Source organism: Drosophila biarmipes, chromosome 3R (assembly GCF_025231255.1).
Source record: "Drosophila biarmipes strain raj3 chromosome 3R, RU_DBia_V1.1, whole genome shotgun sequence".
In the NCBI taxonomy this organism is placed as follows: domain Eukaryota; kingdom Metazoa; phylum Arthropoda; class Insecta; order Diptera; family Drosophilidae; genus Drosophila; species Drosophila biarmipes.
Window position 1 is genome coordinate 6,799,768 of NC_066616.1, and position 27,797 is coordinate 6,827,564.

General features: G+C 41.1%; 1 protein-coding gene across 3 annotated transcripts in view; it reads left to right on the plus strand.

The window, feature by feature from the left end:
* The first annotated feature begins 8,512 nt into the window (after window positions 1-8,512).
* LOC108027330 (uncharacterized) overlaps window positions 8,513-27,797 on the plus strand; it is a 40,960-nt gene continuing 21,675 nt past the window's right edge. Inside the window, exons 1-7 of one of the 3 annotated variants that reach the window (XM_017098742.3) lie at window positions 8,513-9,362; window positions 12,695-13,660; window positions 17,729-17,926; window positions 18,456-18,608; window positions 18,674-18,862; window positions 18,944-19,115; window positions 25,142-25,273. In XM_017098742.3, coding sequence (XP_016954231.1) covers window positions 13,042-13,660; window positions 17,729-17,926; window positions 18,456-18,608; window positions 18,674-18,862; window positions 18,944-19,115; window positions 25,142-25,273 — 1,463 coding nt within the window. In that variant the 5' untranslated portion in view covers window positions 8,513-9,362; window positions 12,695-13,041. The remainder of the gene's footprint in view (window positions 9,363-12,694; window positions 13,661-17,728; window positions 17,927-18,455; window positions 18,609-18,673; window positions 18,863-18,943; window positions 19,116-25,141; window positions 25,274-27,797) is intronic. The other 2 variants (XM_017098741.3, XM_017098740.3) reach the window with 2 other exon arrangements.

A 27,797-nucleotide genomic window follows, 5' to 3' on the forward strand; every position in this document is an offset into this window, starting at 1 on the left:
TGTTGTATTAATTACGGGTGCCATGTGTTGGTAGCTTGGTTTCTGGCCTAGCCATTGAATAGTTTCATAATTGCTATCCTTATGAATTTTGATTAGTTTGTTGGTTGGCAGTGGATGAGATTAATTGATTTCCAGTTTCAATCTCGTAGGTTATTTGAACGTAAGTAATTACCTAGCTAAGGGTGAGATTGAAATCGAGATTGTAAGTACGTTTTATAAAATTAAATTTTAAATGTCATTCCAGGTTTAAAGAAAATAAACCACTTTTCGCATTACTCGAATTTTTAATTAGGGGAATCTAGAAGGCTCCTTTATTTGGCTTCTAAAATATTTTCTATTGAAAAGCAATAATAGGAAGTATTTTATTTGGTATTATCTAGGACACCACAATTATCAGAAAAAAATGTATTTCATACCTTCTGAAGTCGCCTTTATAAGTAGTTTAAGGTTTCTATGACACCTCTGTCTATCTTCTTTAAGACCATTTATCGCCAATCAGGTAGCAATGCGACTATTTTGTTTGATTGGTATAGGAGGAATTTCAATGTGCGCTCCCGCCGCCAGAACCAACTCATCTTCCCTTCCATTCTGTGCGGCTTTTCCGCCTAAATTGCTGCACTTGAGGACTTGTTTTGTCAACCCTCGCGGGCCAGAGACTTCGACCGCGTACTACATGAAATTCGTGTTTATTTTGGTACGCGCGTGGCAAGTGCAGCGCGTAAATGTGGCATGCCCCTCATCCGCAAGCACGTATATGTGTACATCCCCCACGGGCACAGGGCAAAGCCGGAGCCATCAGACGCCAGGAAAGTGGAGTCAGCGCCGGGGGCCAAAGGGTTGTGCACTTGTTGTCATCATCATCAGCTCCACCGCGCTCATCCTCAGCCACATCATCTGGCGAAATAGCAACATCAGGAGCGGTGAACACGGAGAAGAACCGGGATCACCAAAATTACACTGTATCCGTGTCATTAATGACCAAATATACCTAATGAAAAAGTATACGTAAATCGGAATAATGTTTAAAAAATATAATACTATATTATATACACATAATAAACACATCATATTTTTAATGGAATGTTAAATATTTTCTTCTGTGCATCGAGGGAAGCATACATAATACTACGACAAAGTTGCCCTAGCTGACTGACGATGATGACGTTGATTATGTTTTGGAGGCACCAACTGTTGTCTGCTCGTCCACGAAAAACAAATCCCTACTAAAAGACCCTTGCTGTTGCTGGAAGCACTTCTGATTGAAAGACATTTCAGTGCTGGTTTTATATGTACTGCTTGCAGCATGATTGATGTGTGTAGCCTCAATCTAAATGCAAGCAAAATATGTGGATTTCTTGAGATTTCTTTTACCTCTTCAAGCCAAGTAAAGCCTTGGAAATATTTTAAAATATTGCATGGTCTCTTACTTGCAAACACTTTGTGCGCTTTTCTAACCAAATATTTTGCTAAATTCCGGATCACGGACCTACTTGTCTGCCCAGTTGTTCGCAGCTCGACTTTTGCTCGTTGAAAAATTGCGTTTTAATTAAAAACGCTCAAGTGCACTTAAGTGTGCGCTTTCTCAGCCACGTCAACAATCAGACAGGCAGCCATTTCCCACCAACCCCCACCCCCATTTCCCACCCACTCCTCCAGCTACAGCAACAACGAGCAGAGCAGCAGAAACAATACGGGCAACAACAATGGCAGCGGGACCGGGAAAAGGCACAACAACAATTAAGCCGACAATAGTCCCGAAGTGTAAAAAAGGCACAAAAGACAACAAACAGTGCAGAAATACGGGGAAAATAAACGTATATAAATAACTCAGTAAGGCCGAATTCCGAACTCCCTTAGCTAAGTATAACCAACTAGTGATTGCTAAAATTGATATTAGTTGTTGTGCACTGTAGCCAAAAGTTTGAAGTTTAAGGAACAGGGAGGTTTACTAAATATCTTATGGAATAAGGATTTGATGGAGATTTGAAAATTAAGGGTTAACTAAAAGATCAGATAGTTTTTATATATTATACTTATATGTTAATTTTAAAATTAGTCAACATGGCCAACGTTCAATTGTAAAGCTGCTTAATATATTCATTTAGGGTACAAAATAATAGAAATTAAAGTCAATTTATTATATAATTATTTTTTGCTTAAAAATGTATTAAAAATATAACTAACAATTCAAACATATACTTAAGAATTTTTAAACGCACACCTTTAGCTTTCTTTTAAATATTTATACATTTACGTTTTTTCATAGGTTTTAAAATAACTAAAATGCTTATAATGAAGTTCCCCTTTTCACTTCTTTTTTCTTAAGAGCTATGTAAGGCTTGCTGTGCACTTTTGTTTTATTCGTTATTATGTCTTGTATATTTTATTATATCCATTTCCTCTCAACTTTTTAAGTTCCTTTTCGGATTTGTGTGGTTTTTCTGTCCAGAAATCTAACTCGATTGCCTCTTGGCAAAGGGTTTTTTGTGCATTGTTTACCCCGTGTCCCTGTTATTTTCTCCTTCAACATTGTTTCCCAATCTATATAGTTGTCTAGCCATTCCCATAGTTAGTGCACAATGAGTACTCATGAGGGTATATCGAGTTGCATCGCAAATAAGCATGGAAATTTATAGCATTTTGTGCCGATTTACACAGGGAGCTGGAAGAGGAGCTGCTCCCCAGAGTCGTTCAGCAAATGAGGAACCTTCGGTTGAGTTGCTACTTGCCTGAGCTCGCCATTTCCCCCAGTTTCCCCCTTTGAGGACGTGAAAGATGCAAGGGAGATGCGCTTCCTTTGAGGCTCCTTCACGGCAGTAAATGCAGTTGCGAGGGGTCTGATAAGCTGCTCGGCGTGCCTGCAGGAAACAGGATATGACATATTTATAATGCGAAACAGATGCGCACTTTTCGGGGGGAGCTGCGTTATTTCCCATTTCGATATCGCGAATTAATTCCATGCCATTTTCATAATGCGCCCTGCTGCAGCTGCCTTCGCCGTAATTATGGAATAATCGCAGTCCTTTCGGGAATAAAAAATCATCGCGGAGCTCATAAATATTCCGCCAAAAAGGTTTCTGCTCTATCGAGAATTAATTTGACTTGCAAAATGTTTAATAATCGCAAGGACGCGATGGGCAAGTGCGGTAACCATAACAAAATGGCTAATTGAATGCAAATGACAAAGCCATTTCAATTAATTCGCTTTTCGCGGGGCAAAGTAGTTTTTCAAGGGTCATTGAAAAAGAGTATTGATCGAAGCTTCGAATCGCAAAATGATAAAAAATAGCTTTGGAAAACTAGAACTAGTTATAAACCGTACAGTTGTAAAATCGTTATTACCAACATTAAATTAATAAATATGTGTTGTTCAAATGAAATAAAAGACGTTTGCTTCGTAGTTGCATTTTATTTTATATTTTCTATCACTATATAAACACCGCATTTGAGGGCAAACTTTGTCTTTGATGAAAGGAACTGTTTAATCCGGTTCTAGCTGGAAGCTGTGGGGAATCTCGGCTGCCATTTACATGGACTGACCACCGACCACCACTTTAATGGAAACTGACCCAGGATGGGATGGGCAGCGGAGGGACCTGGGACTTGAGCTAAATGACACACACGTAAGCAGCCACGCGTTAACAAAAAGTGGCGCAACTTTTCCACTCTTCCCCGGTTTGTTTTTCAGTTTGAGTCCCTTGGTCTTTATAAATGCATAAAAATGGGTGGGCGAGGAACGTGAGCGGTGGCTGCCGAAAAAAGGGAAAACTAGGAAAAACTTGTTTCATTTGCGCTGAGGAAAAACTTTCGTGCCGCCGCCGCATCGGCATTAACAACACTTAAAATGCCTGCGGCGTTTTTCCTTTAATACAAGTGGACAGTCCGGAGTGCGGTCGTTCAGCGTTTCTTTTTCGCCCAACTTACCCGGCTGACCACTTAAAGAGGAGTCTCCACTCTGGACCCCATTTTTCCGGGGACTTTCCTCATTTTGAGTTAGTCAACGCTTAGTTTCCTTTTGTGCGGATTTCGTTTGCCTAAAGTTTATTTACACCTCCTTTTTGGGCCAGCTCGAGGGCGACAATTGTAAGCGAGTGTCATTTAGTTTCACTTGAGTGAAAGGCAGACTCGAAATGGAAGAGTCTCCGGGGAGATTTAAATGCAAACGACTGGATTCACTGCCTGATTCATTTGCATATGCACAGGGGCTTTAAATACCCAGACCACAACAAGGAGCCAAATCTGTTAACGCCGAGCTAAGTTTAGTTAGATTTCAGTAAGCCCAGTTGAGCTCAAAAATCAATAGCCTATTTTACGCCAAATTTACTGCCCCAAAAGCCCATGAGAGGGCTCCGGTTGCCGTTGGCTGTGTTTTCTGCTCAATTGGGCTTGGACCACTTCAAATCTAGTTGCGGATTCGTTCTGCGGCAAAGGAATTCCCCCTGATTAGCGAGAAGCTCGGGCCAAGTTTACGGAGCGGAATTCCAGCCGAAATGAAGCGGCAGAGAATAAGTTTGCAATAATTCAAATTGAGTTCTTTTTGCTACAGGAGAAAAGGGAGAAGAGAAATATACTATCATTTTGGAGCCTTGTTGGAAGAAAAAAAAAAAAACTTTATAATGTCTATTAAAGTCACTTTAAATTAGGGTGATATATCAAAATATCAATATATCGATATTGTTTTGGGAAAATTATATATTTATATCGTAATAATTTTTTTCTCAAATATCGAGAATGCGATATTTTTTTATTTTCTAATCAAACAAAGCGAAATATAAATTTAGTTTTGTTTGTTTTGTTTTTTTTTGTTTGAATTTATTGTTAATGCGATATTTTAAAATAATCGACACCCCTACTTTGAATCGGGGTTGGTATACCGATCGATGGGACTATCGGTAATATCGATGTTTTTAGACTTTGGAAATATCTATGGCTTAAGCTCAATATCATTTCAGTATCGCTCTGACAAGTAATTTAATGTTACTTGTGTTTTGTGGTATTTTAATTTATTATTTGTGTGCGTTAAAAATTAATTTTTATTTTGTCGTTTGTTTTCTCTGATATTTGATAGTAGCGATATTATCGATAACTACTCCAAAGAGTTTTAAGCAGAGTTCTGAGCACAATATAACAAGTATGCTTCAGAAGTGCTTAACTTTTTATGTTTTCCTGTGTACCTCTTCCGATTTTTTGCATTTCGCTTTAACCAACTTTTTTGGCGAGTCAACAAGGCAAAGATAAGTGCATTTCTTCTTCTGGGGGCATTTCTTTGGCAATTTTTGTATAATTTGTTTGCACTCCACTTTGCGGCCCAAGTCAAATTCTCAACCACTTGAGTCAGACTGGAGCGGGCTCTCTGTCTCAGTTTGTTCCCTTTTTTCGGTAAATACTGCCGTTTTATGGAAACTTAAGGCGCCCAACTGCATTCATAATTCCCCGACTTGAGGCTTGCAATTAGCTCCGAGTGAGTCTGCTTGGCGCGGTGCACTCTTGAGTTAAATCATCCGCTGTGGCCTCTCCTTTATGGGAATGCTTTCGCCGCTATCTGCTGCAAGTTTTCCTGATTCTGGCCATCAACGAAAAAATGCAGCTTTCGCTTTCTTTTTGTGTTCCTGCAACTTGACCGTTGCCGACTTAATTAGAGTTGGCTTTCATTTGACGCCGTTGCCTCTTCCTTGACACATTTCCCCCTTTTTTGCTTCACGGCCTTCGTTTAACTCGGTGTAATGTGGCCGCCATATGGCCAGGAACAGAAAAGAACCAGAATTAGAACCAGAACCCAATTGCAGTGGCAGCGGCAAAACACAATTACGCTCTCACTGGCTTTTTTGTGTCATCTGCTCTTCTAATTTCAGTTCCATTCTTTCAGTTATCCTTTCGCCTGCGCCATGGGCAACTTTCGTTTTTAACTTGATTGCGATGGTTTAATTTTTTCTTATTTTTCCTTATCTAGGGCCAAAGAAGGGCGTGGCCCACGGCAGAATTATGCACCACGAAATGCAATTATGTAAATGTCCTTGCCGGAGGAATCGAAGTTAATTAGATAGCAAATTGCTAGTCATTCGGCCCCCAGATCCCTGACCCTGTCTGAATGTGGCAAATGAGTCTGTGCCTGGGAATTGGGAGAGAATTCGGATGGGCCATAAAAATGTCAGTCCTTTATGAGCTAAAATGAGCTTACTCATGTTAAGCATGAAAAACTAGCCTGGCTTAAGCCAAAAGGTTCAAAGCCAACGAGGAAATATTGTTATTCCTTTCACATTTGGCCAGCTTCCCTTTCATTTGCCGATGTCAAGCCAACTGGAAAGCTCTTAGTTACCAAATTAAACATATTTATGTATTGAATTTCAACTCAGTCCAAAATGACCTGTCCATTGTTAAACATGGGTTCGGTTTAAAAAGCAAAAATCTGTTTTTCGTCATGATGCATACGACAACTGACAGCATTTTGATAAAAGGTAATTGTTCAAATTTTTTAATTTATTCCAAATACTATAAAACTATTCAATTTGAAAGCCAACTAGGCCAATTTATGCAAGCAGTTTGGCACCTCAAGCGCCATAAGTAACACAACTAAAATATTCGATATACGAAAGAATACACACAGTTCATTTAAATGGATCTATTGAGAAATATGACAAACAAAAATACGAGAAAAAACATGCCAAAAGTCTTCGAGTTGAATAATGTATTTTTTGATAAACTGACAGCTCGCAAACAGAACTTGTTCAGATATAAACTTTTCAGGCTCTAACCGAAATTGAATATAAATTGGCATCGCCAGTCGGATATGAAAAATCCAGTGGCGCATCCTCGACTGGTTGCAGGCGACTAGATATTTAAATAAATAATTTAACTTGATATTTTTTCAATTTTATTACCTGGCTCTTATGAATTTTTATGCTTGTTGTATATAGATGCGGATGGCGTCTTTCTGACGTCGAATTCGGTTTATTTTTAAATGCCCTGCTGACGTTCAGAATGCCGCTTTCTTTGGCTGTGTGAGTTTTTCGAGTACTGTGTCCCGAGCACGGGGCTTCGGTTTTAATTAACTGGCAATTAAACAAAATTTATTGGCGCACTTTGATGGTCGTAAATTAGCTACTCGAGTTACTTCGAAAATGTCAGCCGGGTAAATCAATTTCCCCGAACAGTCGATTTTTGTGAGCTCGCAAAAAGGGGAAGCCAAACGTGAATGTCTGCGAAGCTGTCAGCCATTTTCCACCTTTTTTCTACGCACACTGAAGGGGCGTGAAAGGTGCGAAAATTGGTCTGAAAACAGAGACTCTACCTGACACTCTGGCAATCTGGTGATAAAGGTATTCAGGTTGCTAGCCTGCAGGTCCTTTTTATGGTTTTTATAGTAGTGTGTTAAATCTAACAAGAGATCCCGGAGTCTAAAAAATAAAATTAATAATAATAAGAATAAATTGATATAAAATGGTATACTTACTTACTCAACTTGTACTTACGTTTTCATTTTAAAGTTTAGGAGTTGTAGAACAAGTTCAATGACTAGTTTACCTATTAACCTTTTTTGGCCAGAGCCTTGTACTTATATACCTGACTCTACCAATCAACTTTGATGACCTCTTTTTTCCACTGACCCTGCCAAATTGGCGATGAAGTGGAGACACAATGAAGAAGTCAAACAAGTCACTTAGCTGCTGCGTGCTGCGATGCAAAAAGGCTTGGCAAATAGGTAGACCTAGGCCGGAGTTTGGCTTTGTATCTTTTGGTAAGCACACTTTTTTGCATTTACCTCTCCTTTCTTCTTGGCCAAGAGCCAAGCTGATTTGAGACTTTAACTTGGTTGCCGTCAGTGCACTTAGACTTAGGGATAGATTTGCGGCAGGAAGTCTGCGATAAGAGAAATGGGAAATCTCTCCACTCGGCATCAAAAGATGTTTATTTAAGTATTCGCCGAGCGGAAGCAGCGGAAATTTCTTTCGAATCGGGTATGGAAATTACCTTAAGTGCAAGGAATACTATAGAAGGGATGTGCAATCGCAAATACATAAATTGCCAATATCCGAAAATTATGTTTCTACCTTTCAACTTGATAACTTACTGATATTTACACACTCTCGTTTCTGCCAAGGAAACAGTATGGACAAGTATTATCTTAAAAAGAAATCGATAATAAAAATACTTATATATGTACCAATTTTTATATAATTGTTAGAACAACAATACTTCTAAAATTCTAATCCATTTAGAAAGCGTGTAAACTCCCAATAAAATGCTTAGAGGGATACTTAAGGACCTGATTTTAATTTTTTATGTAATTAGCTCTGGAATAATTGCTGACACCTTAAGAAACACTCTTCCCTTTGGCTTTTGCTAATGCCTTAGGATTTCGTAAACAAATCGGAATATGTCAAGACTTATTTGAGGTTCTCTGGTTCGTCTGAGAAATTCTCTCAACTAAGAGAGATCTTGCCAAAGAGAAAAGATCCCGGGGCTGCCCAGCAATTCTTCCGCCGGAATTATCCCCGAGCAGTTGCAGTTTGAACGCGGATCGTGTCGGTTGGGGATCGGACCCGTGCTCGTCGCGGTTCTTGTGGGGAAAATCTTGTGCCAAGCCAAGGAGCAGTGAAATAAATCTTGTGCGCGATCCAAAAATAACGCCCAGAAAATATCTGCAAAAGGGGGACAAAAACAGAGCGCGTGCCAAGTGCCCAAGCGAAAATGTTTACGCGCAGAAGGCACCGAAGTTAATCAGTTCGAAAAAGAAAAGTCGTCGCAGAGTGATTTATTTTAAGTGTGGTGCAATCGTTGCTGAATGAAAAATAATCGAAAACATCTTCGATTTGTTTGTGCAAAACCACAGAAAGTGACAAACGAAAATAGGGTGCCTGCCAAAATTGCTCAGCGTATCTTCTGGGCAGATCAAAGATACAACAAATCAGGCGCAATTGGTAAATGCAAAAGCTGAAAAATCGACAACGCGCATAATTATCGGCAATCCAAAGGCCAAATAGCCCGTGCAAATAAATATTGAAAATATTTAATGTGCTTCATTGGTTGTGCCCATGAAATAGCACGCCGATCTGCTGATTAATAAGCAAAATCGCCGCTCTGCAAGAAAAATATGTAAAAAATATTTAACATTTAAAATGTGAAAAGATACTATAGACTTTCCGTTCAATGCTCATCGGGCAAATCAAGTGCAGGAGTGAACTTCAAGTGAAGCTCGTTAATTTCCCCCAATACTTGTGCGAAAAAAGGAAATATTCCGAAATTCAGTGATGTGTGACGCTCGTAAACATTTCGACATATGTATAAGCAAAGTATAATAATAGCAGGCAAATATAATACGAATATTTTGCGCAGATTATCCGACGAGTCGAATTTATTTCTGGGTGTTTATTGGATGCAAACTCGGGTGATGCGGATTCCAAATTCGCTATTTGGGTCTTTAAGTGCAAGGCTTACACAAGTTTACTTGAACTAAAAGCCAAACCGAACCCCTATTCAGTGGCCCAAACAACTGTGTAAACAAATTTAAATAATTTGCTGTGTTTCAGTAACCGAATTATTTAAAAATAAACATTTCACTTAATTTGCGCTGTACTCGGCCATGCCCACCGCCCACTTGTGTGTGTTTCTGCGAGGGAGACCAAAAATAAATCCTATAATTCGAAATAATTCGGCACGATCTGCATTTGGCTTGGGGTTTGTTGAACTTTTTGTCGCGGTTTGCATTTGCCCCTTCCAAATCTTGTTTTCTGTTTTTCTGCAATTCAGCTAAAATTAGTTGCAACTAATTTGTTGCCGCTCGCGTGTACTTTATAGTTCGCATTTCATTTGGCGTGTCAGGAGTGACAGCTTTCGATGCGTCGACATTTCTGTGCTAATTATGCAAATTTCGCCTTGTGTCCGGGCGCTGTACAACGTTGTTTTCCGCGGGTTAAGGGGCCTTAACCCAGGGGACCCCTGCTGCGTGGCCCTTCGCTCGGCATTTGCATCACAAAAGCGCTGGCGGAGCTCCCGCCGGAATTGTTACAGCGCCGGCCGAATATAATTTATGACAGTGTCACATCTGTTTTGAAACTATGTCGAAAGTGTTGCGCCATTGATTATGCGGTCCGCGGAAAAGGACCCCCTTCGCTGTAATTTAGAGTTTATTCAGGCAGGCAGCACACTTCAATTGACCCACAAATTGCTCGACTCGGCTGAGTGACTTCGTCAGCGCAAGAAAAGCATTCCGCGAATTGTTTTGACCAGGCCAAGTGGACCGGCAGGAAATAAGTGACTTCGCGACAGAGTAATCCCAATCAAATCACTTTACTTAAATTCCAATTGCACTTTTCGCGCTGTTGCAGCTCTCGCTGATTTTCCGTTTTGCCATCTTGTTTCCGTTCGGTGCGTTTTCCTTTTCGCCAGCTGCCAACTGGCGAGTTTGTCTTGTGATTCCTCCTTTATTTTCGCGAATTCCTCTATTTATTTGTTTTTGCCTTTGGTGACGACATTTCACGGAGTGCGCGGACAATGCAGCGGCATTCCGTGAATATTTCGCCCATTCGCTTTTATTTTTAAGCACTTGCTGTTTATTTTTAGCGCTGTGCATTTTGTTTAAATTTGCATTGCCTCTGTGTTTCTATCCCGCTCCTCTATTTATTTTTTATTAGTCCCATTTTCAGCTGGGAGTATTGGTGGCTCCTGCGCTTTAGGCTTTCGTTTTTCGGAGTTTGCATTTAATGGCCACCGACAGCTGTCTTAATTTACTTTCACTTAGTGGATACGTTAAACCGACAGATTGCCAAGAAAACATCCCAGAAATAGCATTGATTTTCTATTTCGTTCCCTTCTAAAAATACCAGAACTGCTACAACAAGATAGCTAAAAAGCAGCATCCGTTTATGTTGACTCAATTAGCTCCCGAACGAGTTGGGGGAGTTTACGACGATGAAAATCGAAGGATAAACTCCACTTCAACTACACTTTTCCCGACCATTCCCCGCTTTTAGCGAAGGTCATTTTATGTCCTCAGCAAATGTATTGACATTTATGCGTGTTTGTGATGCAAACACCCGTGTCCGGAGAAACTCACTCAGGGGCAGTAAAAGTCTGGAAAAATGCAATAAATAACGAAATCACTTAGAGATTCCTTTTATTATCTGCTATGCTGTTCTCCATTTGCCTATGCCCTAAAATTCATATAAGGGAGAGTTGAGATATATAACTAAAACTTGTGTAGGTGCCAGATAGAAGTAACTTTTGAGACCCAATAAGCTATGATTTATTATACTTTTTAAAAACTTGTGAAGAAAGTTATGATAGTCTAACTATATTTTAGTAAACATTTTAGCACAATATTATTGCAACCAAAAAATGGTTTTAAAATAGGTCACATTTATAAATAAAACCCGAATTAAAGTAGCACTCATTTAATAAGTATGTAATGCACTTTTCCGACTTTATAAACAATCGCAAAGGGCGTTCACTCTTCGACATGCGCCCTTTTCCCTAATATTTTTGTACAATTTTTATATTTTCTTGTTCTATTTTTCCTGTTGTTATTGTGGAAAATGCTTTTAGTGTGCCAGTGCGTTGTGATTATTTTGATATATACTTACAAATACACACACTGTCCCCAACCGTCACACATTTTGGGTTTTCACACACATGTGCCGCCCATGTGCCACCCCCTCCCACGTCACTGCGCTTTTCTTGGCGTGCTCGTAAAAAACATTTGAATTCCTCTTCATTTTTAGATTTCGCGTTTGTTTTACTTTAATAGCGAAATTAGCTCACTTCGCTGGTCTGTCGACATATCGATATGGAGGAGAAACAGAGGAACCTAATTGAATTTTCATTGGTATTTCTGCTTTTATGATTAATCGTCATGGGAAATCTTTCGCTGTGGACTGGCTTTTCCATTCCATTTATTTCTGAATGCTCTTTGTTTACGTTACGCAAATGTGAAACTACACGGCACTAAATTCTGAAAAGCCTTCGGAGCTCATTTTCCATGTGTCAGGACTTGAATGACGAGCACTTGTTCAACGCTCCGTGTTTGTATACAAATATTCGGTTTAATGGCAACTTCTTATCACATTTAACGTGAAAAGCATTCGAATGAAGTGTCGGAGTTCCTTTCATTTCATTTCCATTCACTTCACTTCGATCGAATCGATTTGACAAAGTCCAAAGTCCAAAGGCATTCATAACTAATGGACCACTATAAATAAATGACTGCCACCATTCCATCGAAAAGTCCTAAAATAATATTTGAAATTCTGAAAATGAACAGCACATTGATTGTCTGCCACACACGAGAGGGCATGTCAATTGGAAAATGCAGTGCCACTGAGAGCTGAAGGATGACTCAATCAAAACAGGCCATTAATTTTGGATATGAGTTGACTTTAAGGGGCCAGCATTTGCCTTTATAGGATTTTTTCCATGAAGTCTTACCAGAAATATTACTACGACTTCAGCAGAATGCATGTCGCCTTCCCATCTTTTTTTAAATTCATAATTTACTTTAAGGTCTATTTTTGGTAACCTATACAAATTGTTTGGGCTGCGGCTTCAAGATACCCAAGACAGCTGCCACTGGGTAGGGGAATCGGAGACAAAGTAAACTTGTGAAACCAAAATTAAAGAATAATGAAACTGTCGAGCGGCCTTAATTTATTCAGTGTTTCTCACTTTTCTTGGTGTTTTTCTTTTCGCAAACAATGTTCAGGCGTACAAAAGCTGGCGAAACTTTAGCTGGAAATGAAATTAAATACGGAGCAGGACTGGACAAAGGAGCATGCTAAATACTGCAAGTAAATAAAGTGTCGAAACTATTTAAGACGCTCAAAGAAAATCCATGTAAATACGGAGTGCGGAAAATGTGAGCCATTCGGTTGGACACAACAAAGAAGGCAACCAGCGGGAAAGCCGGCGAAAAGAACAATTAACCAAACAGGAAAGACAAACACGAGCGGAATGTGAAAACTTTCCCCGGAGCAGGGAGTGTAAGGCCAAAATTAATATCGAAAACAGCAGAGAGCAGCGGAAAAGTCCCGGAGGCGGGAAAACAGAGCCATGAAGTTTCGTTTGGCAGCATTTTGGCTATTTCTGCTCACGGTCGGCGGCAATCACTTGCAATTAAGCCACGTACGCCAGTGGGGCGTGGTCGCCGAAAAGCAGCTGCACAAAGGAAATGAACTGGAAAACGCAATGAAATTGCGGGAAACCTCAAAGCAAACACGGGTTATCGGGGACATCACGACGACAATTCAGCCGGATCCGGCCAGATCAATTGGCCGTCAGGCGGTGCGACGTGCCAAGGCCCCGCCGCCCACTCTGGAGCTGCATTTCAGGCAGAGCTTGGCCAGGCTTTTCGCTGCGGAGGACGAAACGACCCCTGGTGCCGCAACCCAATCCCCATCCCAAGCCCAGACCAAAGGCTCTGACAGCCCGGCGGCCGCATTTTTGGCCACCGATAAAAGCCGCGACGAGGCGACAACCACTCATCACCCGGGGCGGCGACACGTGGTGCCCGATAAGCTGCAGTACACCCAGGAGATCCAGGTGAAGCAGGGCCGCCTCATGGGCATCACGCGTCGCTTCCAGGTGACCAGCGGCCTGCGACAGGTGGACCAGTTCCTGGGACTGCCCTACGCGGAGGCGCCCACCGACGATCGCCGCTTCATGCCACCAGGTGAGTGTATATTAAACTGTCAGATTCGAGGCCACCAATTTATGCAGGATGGCATCGAGGGGGATTTTTGTAACAGCATTAGCTCCGGAGGCAATAACATTTTTCATGCTAACCAAGAGAGATATATTCGGCAGGTAAAACCTTAATGATTGATTAAAGCGATTAAAGCTTGTTGTATTCATTTTTAAAATCTTTTAGAGTTATAAACATTATTGTATTTTGCAAAAAACATCTAATCAAAATTATATTTTACTTTTAGTTTTGAATTCACTTTCTAAGTCAAATGGTTTTCATCCTAACACTCTCGAGTAAAAGCAAATGTGTAAAATAAATAAATAAAAAATAAAAGTGAAATAAATGCAATTTAATGAAATGCGAACATTTTTATATAAGCAATCAAGTCTTACGGCGCAGTCATCATTTTAAAATCATTAACAATAAAGCTTAAAGCTGGTCAAAACGGGTAAACATGTGTTTATTTTGATATTGATAACCACATGTTTGTTTTGACGTAAACAATGTTTATCGAAAACAAAAGGCTATTGTACTTTACTTGCAACGCTTTTATTGTGCATTAACTCGGTAGGGGCTTGAGGCGTGGTATTTAAAATGCTAAATGTATTTCAATAAAATTAATTATGTACACTGTGATTAAGAATGGCAATTTGTATAATTCATGGTAGTCCCAATAAGCTGGCAAATCCCAGCTACTTGTACCCCTGTACCTTTCCCGCCGCAGGCAGCCAGCACTATTTGTGACCGCAAATATGATGGCAAATTGCCACTTTGCAGCACCAACAGGCAAACCCAAAAACCTCGAAGCCCCAAACCCCAGGACCCGAGTGGGAGCCGGGGTCTTTGAGGGTGGGGCGAACACTCCTTGAGCGCCGACACATGCCGCCGCATTGCTCCTGCTGTCCATTTCGGAATCCTCCGTTGGTCCAGACGGCGTTGTGGGGCACTTAGAATTTAGCCTGCAATTTAAGCAATTATCGTTGAAGCCGGCCCGGCATTAGGCTTTCAGGACTCGACATGTGCCCTCTGCAACACCGATCTGGCAGAATGTTGGTCCTGAGAGCACGTCCCTATGTGTGTGCTTCCTGTCTCAAATGGCTATTATTATTGCAGCTTGTTTTTACAAGGATTGCTATGTAAATCCGAGCATCCTAGGTCTTCTCCCAGCTTGGCCATATGCTGCGTGATTATGTTTCGGACTTGGTACATGAATATTTTGCTCGTTTAATTAAGAGTGAAAATTGCTAGTATTGTATGGGTTTTAAGTTTGTTTATCAAAACATGATTAACGTTGCCAGTGCCCACTGGCCTGTGAGATTTGTGGCCGCCGAGCTGCCAACACTTCGCCAAAACTTGAAGCCCCTGGTCCTTTTGTTCGGGGCATAAACAGGCCGCAGCTCCAGCTGTTGGCAGCACAACTTCCTCCTCGCCGCTGGGCTCTCCGGTTCCCATTTGTGTGCACTACAAAATAAGTTTTCACAAAGTACTGGGCTTAAAATCCTACACCATAAATAATATTCCTGTGATGGAGTCTGTATTCCGACTTAAAACTTGTTAAGGAACTTTCTTATGTTATTTATGATATGCTTAAATTTCCCTTTTTTAATTGACTCAAGATTATTTCTAATGGACGAGGTGATGGTGACAATTAAATGTAATTCTCCGATACTTTGGATTTTTAGAAATAATATAATAAAACATATTTTAGAAAATGTTGTTAGTAATAAGAAAGGAAGCAATCAAATTCCACAATTTGTCGATAAAACGAAAAATTAAAAAGTCATTTTAATTCTTCTGCGATGATTTGGATGCAGTTAATTACACTTTGCAACAAAACAAATAATAAGTAAATATTCGAATTTAAAATATTTAATTGTTGACCTTTTTTATTGTCCTCTGTTTGTTCAGTGTAGGTCCAGCGTGGCTCCGTGCCTTTGAATTGCATTACGTAAAGACTATAAATTAACACGCCCCGGAGGCAGTCGAAAGTGTAGGCTGCGATTTGCGTGTCAGATGGACGGGTTTTGTAGTGCTCAGCTGCAGTTTCCAGTGGCAGTTTTCAGTTTGCAGTTGCACTTCGCCGTCTGTCGCGCTGGGTTTATTGAGCACTTGAGTGCCGCGCACTCAATCCGAACGGACGGCGGCGACACGGCGGCAACATATCGCTGCACCGCAGCAACACCAACGGCAGCAGCAACTTAGATGGGTGGCAGCGACATATTTGTCGCGGGAGTTGCTGTGAGTTTGCCAGGGCAAACATGCTGTCGCTGATACAACTTGCCTTGAAATGCGCCCCGCAAATATAAGCCAATGCAAATATGCTCACGTTGCGTATGCGTAATGTGTGGAGCGCCTGTCAAAGCGGAGGACATTCAAACCCGTATGCAAACAGAGTCCATGATGTCTGTCCGTTGTGTGATAGATTTTGTTTGTGCGCAGCGACCAAACAAATACACATCGTTTTCGATTCTCCTCTGCGTTTCCCATTTCCGCCGGAGTTTTCCGAGCTGGCAGCTTGGAAGCTCTTCCTTTCGCCTGTTGCCAAATTTATTAATAACAAAATGCAAATAATGCTCGCATCCGTATATTGGACCCACGTTTGGAGCTTGCTCTTTTCTTCGTATTTTTATGTGTTCAATAACGCGACGAAATGAAATTTGTCCGTGCAAATGTGTCAAAGTGTAAATGTTGCATATTTTTTGGGGCGTCGGGCTAGCAACGAGATTGAAATTGGCATTGATTTGGGCGTCTAATCCTCACCCTTCCTGGTGAACAGACTTGTTGAAATTGAAATGTTGTGCACAGAAAACAACTGTTTATTATTATTTAAACTTATTTGTTAGTTATTTATGTTTATTTATAAAAATGCGTTGATTTTCTCAATAACATTAAACAGTGGAATTTAAAAAAGAGAATGGTATATATAATTTGAAAATTGCCACATCGACTACACTATTTTATTCGCCTGTATTTATTGGGCTTGAACCAATTATTGGCTGGCAACCCCCTTGTGTTAATATTGGTATTGAATTGGTTGAGCCCACTCAAAGCGTGTTCGAATTCGCAATAATATTGTCAATCAGGCGACTGATTGAAGCCACTTAATTTGCCTAAACCCCCCATTTGCATATCGATCGGTCCTAAATAACCGCAAAACAATCTGAAGCCGTAACAACGTGGTGTCAAAATTTGTAAGCGATTTGCCGACTCTCCACCGAGACGGATTGGCATCCGGGCGGGTGGGTCGTCCTTCTGCGTCCATCTGCTAACCGCATGGATTTGAGACTTGGGGTTTCGAAGCAGTGACCAGAATCCGAACTAACTTGACCAAATCGTGGTTGGCCATTCACCGACGATTCTCCGCATCTGCGAGCACGGTTTGACGTTAACTGCAACACCAAAGCGTAACCGCAGTCAACTTGGCCACGAATCGGATCCGGACAGGACCCAGTACCGAGCAGCGAGCACCGGGCACTGAGTGTCCTTTGGTCTCCGATGGCACTTGTGTGCAGGAAGTCCGAGCTGTGGGGTATGAAGGCGGCGTGTGTCTGTGTTTGCTTGTTTATGGCGTTTTCAAGTGCCTGTTGACCGTGTTACATAAATACGGAATTGACTTTTTGGCCACAGCGCTTCGAAAGCAATCGAATGACTGCGAAACAGTGAGAGGAACGGCGAAATGTGTTTGGCCACAATGGGTTAGGATGTCACTGGGTATGCCCTCTTTGTCAGTTATCTGCAGGGGAATATTGGACTTTCGAGGATTTGTGCAAGGAGCGGAAGGAATTTAATTCGAAAACGTGAAAAATTCGTTTAAGAAAGCTGGTTTGCAATATTGTAGACGGCACTTAGAAGCACGGCTGTCTAATACGAGTAATTATGTTTACAGTTTAATTTATATATATTCTGATTAGCGAGGCCACTCAATTAAACGTTTTTCTTCATTTTGAATTATGAAAAGTTTCAGGTCTTTGCAATTATAAATAATAAGCTATAGCTTTGAAATGACAGGATAAGAACATCATTTAGTAACTTTACCACTTGTCTCTTTTCCAGGCGCTCCATTGCCGTGGCAGGGCTTAAAGATAGCGCGGCATCTGCCGCCGGTGTGTCCACAGAAACTGCCAGATCTCTCGCCCCACGGCAGCGAGAATATGTCCCGCGGTCGCTATAAACACCTGAGTCGACTGCTGCCCTACCTGCGAACCGAAAGCGAGGACTGTCTGTATCTCAATCTGTATGTGCCGCATGAAGGTGAGCTCGAGATCGCAAACTGCGATTCTGTCAGAGGCGTTATACCAATAAAAGGCAATTTTCGCGTTGTCACACATTGCATTTACCAAGAGATACAATGTCATTTATTTATTTAAAGTCGTTTAAATGTGAAAAACAAATATGCAGTTCTATTTAAATTTGAACCATCACTTTAAATTCTTTTTTATGTAGATTAGTTGCTAATTTTTAAATTATAACAAAAACCCATCATCAGGAAAAGCTTTATTTGCAATTAATTATACAATCAGAAAATATTAAATCTCTAATTGATTCACGTAGTTTAACTTTTCCATTATATATTCATCTTTAAATGTGTTTTTTGTCCTTTATTGTAAAATGCTCATTTATAAATAGCTTTTCACTTCGAATCTGAATTGTATTTTATTAGTATATCATCATTTTGTAATCTGATATATAAAATATATTTCGGGTAAATATATTTTAAGCACTCTTGAGTATCACAGAATAATAGCCCGATTTTCATACTATTTAACCTTACGTATTGCAGAGCCCCAGAGCACTCCCAAGCAGTATGCGGTTCTGGTCTATCTGCACGGGGAGTCCTTCGAGTGGAACAGCGGCAACCCGTACGATGGCTCCGTTTTGGCCAGTTACGGAGAGGTGATTGTGGTCACCGTCAACTACCGACTGGGAGTGCTGGGTAAGCCCGTCTCTTTAAGGGATTATCCCTTTAACCTCATCTGTTTATGTGGTCTCCGCTCAAAGGATTTCTGAGGCCCAGCATCGACGCACATAACATAGCGAATTACGCGCTGCTCGATCAGATTGCGGCGCTGCACTGGATCAAGGAGAACATCGGAGCCTTCGGCGGCGACAACGGACGTGTCACTCTGATGGGACACAGCACCGGAGCGGCGTGTGTCAATTACCTAATGGTTTCGCCGGTGGCCTCAGGTGAGTCGTCGGCTGGATTACATCTGACATAATTCGATGATAACATATGGCGGAGGCTTATTGTGTGTCCTGTCACCGCAGGCCTCTTCCACCGGGCCATCCTGATGTCCGGATCCGCGATGTCCGACTGGGCCGCCAGCAATCAGTCGCTGCAACTGACCATGCAAATAGCCCATGCCCTCGACTGTCCGCTCGACGAGCACGTACGGGCGGAGGACGAGGATGTCCTGCTCAATTGTCTGCGCCATCGTCGGTGAGTACTCCTCGGCCAATTGAATTATTTAGGCCCACCAGCCAGGGCACGAGCGATGTGCGGACCATTATAAACAGCCGTAATGCCGGCTAATGCCTTTCAGTACCTCCACTCAGAAAAAAAGTTTGTAATTTGGAGCGGGTTTATTTTTGGTGGTAGAATGTCAACCCAATACTTATATATCGACTTTACAATGTAATTTCATATGACTAAAAGTATGCATTAGTATATTTTTAACTCAGAAGTGCAAAACATTCATAAAGTTAGTTACCAACTACTTCATTTAAAAGGAATTGTTTTAAGACGGCACATAGTTTCTAGACAAGCAACAAAGCTAAGTTGCTTGTCTAAAAATTTCAACACTTGCACTATTTTCTCCCAGTGCCGTTTGTGGCCAATGTGAGCGCGTCTACTTCATTTGCACTGGCATCTTCATTTGAATAGTGTTTTGTGTCCTTTGATTCAATTCCTCAGCCCCACAGAATTTTGGCGGCTTTGTGCCTAATGAGTCGGTAAATTTACGAGTTTGCATCGCCATGATGCCAATGAGGCGTAAAGGCCTATAGGCTCAACATCCTCATCGAAGTCTGTTCGCAGGACCCTGACTAATCAGGAATAATGACCATGTCAAGGGTTCGAAATTTGCATGGCGATTACTCGAAATCTCTTGTGTCGACTTTGACCGTAGGTCACTTCTTCAAAGGAAACGCCCACAACAATGGTGATTGATGGCAGGCCTTCAGTTTAATTACTTTTTAATTGCTTAATTTTTCAGGTTTGGCTTAAGATTATCATGAATAATGCTTTAAAAACTCAAAGTCATTAGTGCAAAGTCAGTTTTTCGTGTGCTCAAATTAAAATCAAGAAAAATTGGTTGTAGAGCTCGTATTAAATTGTTGTAAGGAAGTTAGGCGCATTGACTGTATAGATCGGTTCACCTGTATTAATTTCCAATAAACAAAATATAAAAACCAATGCAAAATTTCCAAATTTGGTTAATTAATACCATACCGTATACTGTGAAAATATCTCATTTCAAGCAGAAGCGTCTCTTTCTGCGAGTTATTTACATTTGATATTCATTGCACGCATTTGAGGGGCTTATCCCATCTGAATAAAAGTATCCCTTTCCATTAAAGCACCCACACAAAAAGCGCTTAAAAACAAACCCGACTTAAATGCACTTTTTTATTTATCAGCATTTAATGCATGTGTGGGGCTTTCTGCGCCTCCGTGAAAGTGGAAGGAAGTTCATTTGTATGCGCAGCGGAGTGCACAAGAGAGAACTAAAAAACAATTTGCATAGAAAATGAAAACAGGCGGATGTAACTAAATATGTAAAACTAAATCAACAACGGCACAATAATAGTAATTATGTTAATTACGCCACACTCTCGCCCACAAACTGTCAGCCTCTCCGCTAACAAACACTATGACGCAACAGTCGGTTTTCTCCGCGTATGTGTGGGTCTTTGAAAACTTTCTACTTGCTTTCTTGTCCTTAATACAAATTGGCACAGTAACTTGAAAACCCAAGGCAGAACTTCTGCTGACGTTGGTTGTCGAATTCAGTTGTTTGTAGTACAATTACTTTCATAGGACTTACTGGAGATGCAAAGATAAGTAGCTGATGTAAATGTCAATCGGATACATTGTATGCCCCTTCCTAGATAGTCAGCAATGAAATAATTAAATGAATGAAAAACTTATTGTTTTAGTTAATAACACAAAATGTAATCTTTTCATTCCTTGCATAATATTCAACGACATAAAAATGTTTTTAATACTCCAGTAATAATATTTAATTGTCAAGAAAATCTTTTAATTTAATTAACAATTACAAAAATGTATTTATGATAAACATATAAAATGCAATCGATTTTCATCTCCTTTAGACCGGCAAACTCCTTCAGGCAGTGGAATACCCTAGGTAAGAAGTTAATTTCGGAATGTTTTAATGAACGAGCTAAGCTTCGGTTTAAGCCTGAGAATTGCAGCCCGTGCGGCAGCTTACTTAAATAACTGAGGGAATGAACGAGTGAGTGAATGAGTAGTGGTGGTTGAGTAACATGTGTGCCAGGCAGAGCGAGTGTTAAATGAATGCAATGAATTATGCATGAATTACTGAGCAAATGTGCTCATCGCTTTCCTGCAAAGGCACAACTCATACACACCCCCCGGAACACAAACAGGTAACAACTACTTGGGCAAACAAACCGGGAGTCACAGTGGCATTTGTTTAACCCACTCTCACACACGGAGACTAAGTCTTTGTCTCTGGGTCTTAGGCTTCCTACATATTTAATAGAACCTCTGCCCAAATCCTGCCCATTGATTTCGATGTGTGCTTTTCTAACTTGTTAATTTATTCAAATTATTTACCTATTGCCTAGGCCTAATGTGTTTGCCTGCCAAACAGGGCCTGTGATCTTTATTTACTTCTGGCCGGGCTTGCCTAAACTATTGTCTGAGTTGTATATTTAAATACCTCAGTTTCTGATTGCCCACTTTGCCCCAAAATGAGCAATAAATTCCTTTAGGTTTCAGTCTGTCCAAACATTTTGTTAAGCTGCTTATTGCTTGCCATTTTTGATTCGATTGGGAGAGATTCTGAAACGTAAACTATGTAAACTTAAGCGTATTTTCAACTCAATAATTACCAATTCATAATGTGCAATATTTGAAAGAGTTTATTTTTTTCGAATAGGGCAACACCCTTACATTTTTATACATTTAATCGTCTTAAAAATGCAACAAAGAGAGGAAAGCCACTGGCAATATCGAGTATACGCCCTGCTGGCCCGCAAATAATCCTCAGCCCAGGCACCGTGTGTTTGCATGCTGCCAGTGGAGCGCTTCTAATTGACAAAATAAAAGGCAAGCATATTAAAAATTCATTAAATAGAAAGCAAGCAGATGCAGATGGCTTAAGCAAGGCCAGGAACACAGATACGAGCTAGAACTAAAACTATAGCCGTGATAGGGACAAGGCTAAACTGGGGCATAATAAATGTTTGGTTTGCCTGCACAGGACTCTCTGCAGCGTGTGTGTGTCGCTCAAGTAGCTACATGCAGCCTTAAGGACATCATCAATCTTCGTTCCTGCCACCAGCACACTGACAAATTGTGCATCTCGCTCCCAGCATCCAAAATAAGTATCTGTATCTGTGCCGCCACACACAATATATATAGAGAGAAATCGCACATATTGTGTGTCTAACGAGTTAATCGCAGTTGCAGCTCAACTTGTGACAGTTTTGCACCAGCCGAGCTAATAAGAAGCAACAACGGGGCCGAAATAAACTCCTCTCCATACGAAAATCATAAATCACACTCTTCCACGGCGGACAACTTTGCAGCAGCGACAACTTCTTCGATGAGGGGATCTGCCCCAAGACCCGAATCGCTGGTCACAACTTACTTTCCCGAGGCTGCCCCAACTGTTTTAGCCTCCGCAAATTGTCAAAGTCAGAGGAAAACACAAGCTCACGTAGCTGTGGCCGTGCGGTGCAGACTTGAGCAATAAACTTGGTCATGTGCCGATAGCCAGGACCCCGGGATGACCGCATAAGCCAGGAGCATGTGCTGAAGAGCTTCTGTGCACTAAAAAAAGTCAGGAGCCTCATGTCTTAAAGCACTGTAATATTAGTTTAATTACCCATTTCTTTTAAGTTTAAGTGAAAAATCATTACTTAGCGAGTATTAACTGGAGTTGTGATAAAATACAGGGTTTCTCATTCCTCTATTTCTCTAGCCTTTTCAAGAAAAAACAATTTCGGAATAATAAATTAATAGATTTCACATTATTCTTTAAGAATACCGCATACTTTTAAATACCCGTTTAGGAAATTTCAAGCCACAGTTTTTGTGCGGCACCACCCTTAAATTAGTTTTTAAATCTGGTTTCAATTTTTCAAAGTGTCTCTAATCTGAACTTCTTTAAAGAGCATCGAGCTTTATTTGGTCTCGAAAGTGTTTGATGGCATTGCATCGATTGCTGCAGTCAGCTCTTAGCTTAACAGGATTACGATAATGTCCCTCTTGAATGGGATCCGAAGGTGTTGAGTGAATTAACACACACATCCACCGACAGCTGGCAGATTTTGGTATTTTTCGGCTTAGCATGAGAATGGATGTCAGGAGTCCTTGGCATAGCTTCCAATTGAATTTTTCCCCAGAGCTGCTATACTCAAGTTCAATCCATGCAAAGAGGGCTGAATGATCAGGAGAGCTTGGGTTATAACTCAGGCGCATTCCCAGAATCACCACGTTGAAAGGCGAACCAAATATTATGACTATGCAAACTAGGGACTGTCATTTGCTCCAAGGTTACTCCAGACCGGGCCGAGCTGAGCGTGCAGGTTGTTCACTTGAATTTCTCCCAGAGCACTTCCACCTCGGCTGGTCCACTGCTGGTCTGCATTTTCCAGATAACAATTGTCCAACTCCGGCAGCCAAAATATTCCAGATTTTCGCATTCGTCTACTCCTGTTGTTATATTCTTTTTGTCGGTCCTTTTCTTAATTTGTGCCAATTTCTGTGCCATCGACACTTCAGTCGGAGCTCTGGCATGTGGATTTTTATGCAAACTATGCCAGAAATTGCACCCAACTGAACCATTTCGCCACTGCAATTTTGTATCAATACGGGGAGCGGCGGGTTTGGCCCAATCGAAGGCCAAACGAGCCAGTCAAGCGGGTAAAAGAGCAAAAAGCGTAAATATACCGAACGGAAATGCTTTGCAGCAGGAGCAACTTCAGAGCAGGGATCGCAGGAGCGCTCTGTGTGTGTGCTGATTGTATTTCATATCCACGTGGCATTTTTATGTCGGAAAAGGGTTGGGCTCCCCGCCTGTATTGGCAACTCACCGCCCACACATTCTATAAATACGAGTGTAAATCCGTACGAGTATGTGCGTGGGAATTGGTTTGCATTGCGGCTCTATTATGGCTTTGAGTGGGGAAAATACTTTTCGAAAAATGTCATAACTACAGGAAGTAACGCAAGTGCCACTGATAAGGGCACAGACGCTGATGGAAGGCATTTGGTTACTTGCGAAGTAAATTTGAATATGCCACATGAATATGCAAAGTACAATAATAGAGGGAATGCGAGTATAAACCTCAGCGGATTGCTCGCAACGTTTTTATTGCCTCGAATTGGGCGTTATAATTTCGCACACGTAACCGAAGGCGACGTCTTCTCCCTGGCAGATTAATCGGAGTGGAAGTAACTCTTAAGTTGTTTTCGCCTCAGCATTCCATGAAACAAGACCGAATTTCTTTCATGTGAAAGTTAAATTCCTGCACTGGTGTTCATGCATACAAATGTGGCTACCTCTGGGAAAAAGCTTTTCTAAAGGATGGGCTGGATGTGTTGTTTCAAAAGATTTTGCTATCCAAATTGGCATGGTTTGGAATACGATTTTATGAAACTAATTTAACCAGCACTTTGGGTGAAAAATATAAAATAAACAACAACTAAGACCGAAATTCATTCTTTAAACCATTCTTTCCTTGCAACTTAAAACATAATAAAACATTTTAAGGTATTTTGTAACTAAAACTAGAATTCATTCCTTAAAAAATACTTTCCTTGCAATTTAAAACCCTAGAACATTTTATAGAATTGTACTCATTGTTTTAAGGTATTTTGTAGGAGTTTCCATCCTGCTCAGGACCCACTAAAAAGTGGGCCGCCACTTCGGGGCCCGTTAATTTTCTGCGTGGCAATTTGGCAATGCCCTAAAGACCATATGTGTATCTTGTAGGCCATCTCGTTTCGCTTTATGTGCGCCACGTGTGTGTGGTACGTGCGAGCGACTGTCCAGCAACAAATCACACATAAAATTTATTAGAAATTTCAAATCAAAGTGAAAAGTGACCGCTGTCAGCCGGCTGGGCCGCTACACTCCCAGCGGCGGTCCCTCTTCCAGGATATACACATATCCATCTACTGCCACATTTATACGCAACTCGTTTGTAAGACCTTTTAACGCATTTGGTGCCGTTCTCGTTTCTTTGCAGCTACCAGGATATCTTGCACATACCGACGGCGCTCACACAATTTTCAACATCATTGGGTCCAATTGTCGATGGACATGTAATACCAAATCAACCGTACAAGGTCATGGGGCATTATACGGAGCACTTCAGCCGGTTTGTTAAGCAATTCCCTACCATTCCCTACGCATTCCCCCCTCCATTGCGATTGCTTTCCCTAACCAAACCCTAAAGCAAACCTAAACCATTGCCAATTCCTCTGCGTTTGATATTTACTGGCGAACCGTGCTTTGGGAGCTGTCAAACATTCGCTTTCTCGTACTTGGCCCGGACAGACAGCTCACCGGACTATTTATTGTGCCTTACTTGATTAGACGTCTGGTATTTGTTCCTTCGATGCGTGTGTTTGCCCCAGGTGAAGTCAAATCGACTGTGAAAATCCAGGCCCGGGGTAACCATTTAACACGCCGATTTTGCGTTGGCGTTGGCTCAGTTATCGTCAAGCAAATTACGGCTCGAATGTCACTTGTAGGGCTTGATGGGACTAAGGCAAAAAAAGTCCAATTCAACGCCGTTGGGACCTACATTTGGTCCAATCCGGATGGGCCCCAGGCTCTATTTGCAGACGGGAATTGGGTTCAGCTGCGGTCAATGTGAAGGTGAAGCATTAAGGTCCAATAGTACTATTGAATGAGCATAGGAAAAAACAATTACCATTTGTTATTTTACTTTTATAGGGCGATTTTATTGACAGAAATACAGAAGTGGACAAAAAAATACATTTTGCTAATGTTGGCAGGTAGTATTTGTAAATTTAATAATTTGTTAGAGGCTTTTTAATTCATTTTTATATTCCTAGTTTTTTCGATAACTTTTTTAATGTGTACGAAAAAAAATATTATTTTTGTAAAGCTTCGATAGGGACATACTTTTTCTACATAAATTTATTTTTCGTGGCCCTTACTTTTGTCGGCCTAAAATTTAGTATATATTGTTTTTTTAAGCATCTATATGTATAAACCTTCAAAATAAAACCCGTCATGAAGAAAATGAAAGCAATATTGTATTTTCCCAGTGTGCCAAAACCAAATTAAATAAGCCTAATACAAATAATGGACGGGTCGAATCAAAGAGCTTCTTTGGGGGACTGGGCAGCGATGCCCCTTGTAAATTACACCCATCCATCAATCAGTTGGGCAACAAGTAATAACTCAACTCCTCGCAGGACTGCGCACTCCGTGGGAAATCCTCGGGCGACTCACCTCCTTCCGGCTCTCGCTTTTCCCCGGAGGACATTAGGGCACGTGCTGCTTGGCCATTCAGTCAACCTAACACGGTATAATCTAATAAAATGCGTGATTAATTTGATTTTAATTGTTATCCTTTTGCAAGTCAAACGTGTTTGACACGCAGCTCCGGAAAAATAGAATAATAGCTGCCAGGAAGCGCCATTAATTACGGCAAACAGGCAGGGTTTCGGGCGCCGAGTCGGCAAATCGAGGTGGAAGCACGTTTCACTCGACCGGAGATGTGGTCCGGAGCGGTTCCCCTCGTCCCTGGCTTTTAATCACCTTAATCAGCGATGACCTAGGATTAAAGCCTTCCCAAATGAGCGAGGTGGCCGCAAAGTGCAGGAAAGTGGTGCTCGAGCACGCTCAAGTGTCCAGTTGCCATTCCATTGGCATCTCCATTCAATTTAGCAAGTTTTGCAGCAGCTTTGCATTTACTTTTATCGGGCGAAACTTTCTGGCCCAACTTGAGTGGAACTTTTAATGCCATGTCCACGGCGCAACAGGAAGACAATGCCCAGCCGGGCGGCCCGAGGGATCCAATGGGGCGTGGCCGGGATGCGTTCCGTCCTGGACCGGAGTTGGAAACACGGAGCAGAGCACTTTTCCTAGACGAGCACCAGCTCCAGAGGCTCCATTTATCAGGCGGCGTAACAAGTTACGCCACAGGAACGAGAGCTCGTTTTATTTTAGTGCTTTTAACTGCGTTTTATGGGAATTCATTGGGCCGTTGTTCCCGCCAAACGTCCACTGAGAAAACTGTAGATGAATAGTGATTTGGGGGCGACATTTTAAAGAAGCTGTATAGTAGTCACAGAAGTATAATGGTTGATGAGTACTGGCAGAGCATTAGTAAATCCTACTTCCAATTTGAAACAATGCCTCGTTCACAAGCTCAAATACTTAGAAAGAAAACTAATGCATCTTAATTTGTGCCAAAAACTTGAAAGCCCTAGCTTGGATTTTATTCTCAAGGCAATTAACTTTATAGTTACTTCTAGTTTATAACGTTTTCTAGAAGTTTTTAATAGGCCACGTGACTTTGGGTCATAAAATTATTTTCTGTAAAACATTTGTGGATGAGTGGTAGACTTCGTGTTTAGAAAAAAAGTTTTAATCATTTGTGATTGTGTCAAAAAGTAATTTGTAAAGCTGCTTAATAAAAATAACTATTCATTAGACTGAAAAGTTAAGTAGGAAGCGAAAGAGTTCAAAAGAGGAATGATTGCATATTAATAAACCAAGTTAACGCTCGTTTAATAATGCAGAGATCAACCTCCCCTTACCACAAAATTATATAAAGAAAATATAGATGGTACTCATAACAAAAGTGGCATCCACATAAGGGAACCCCGCAATCGGAAACGCTGACTAATCATAACATAAGATCC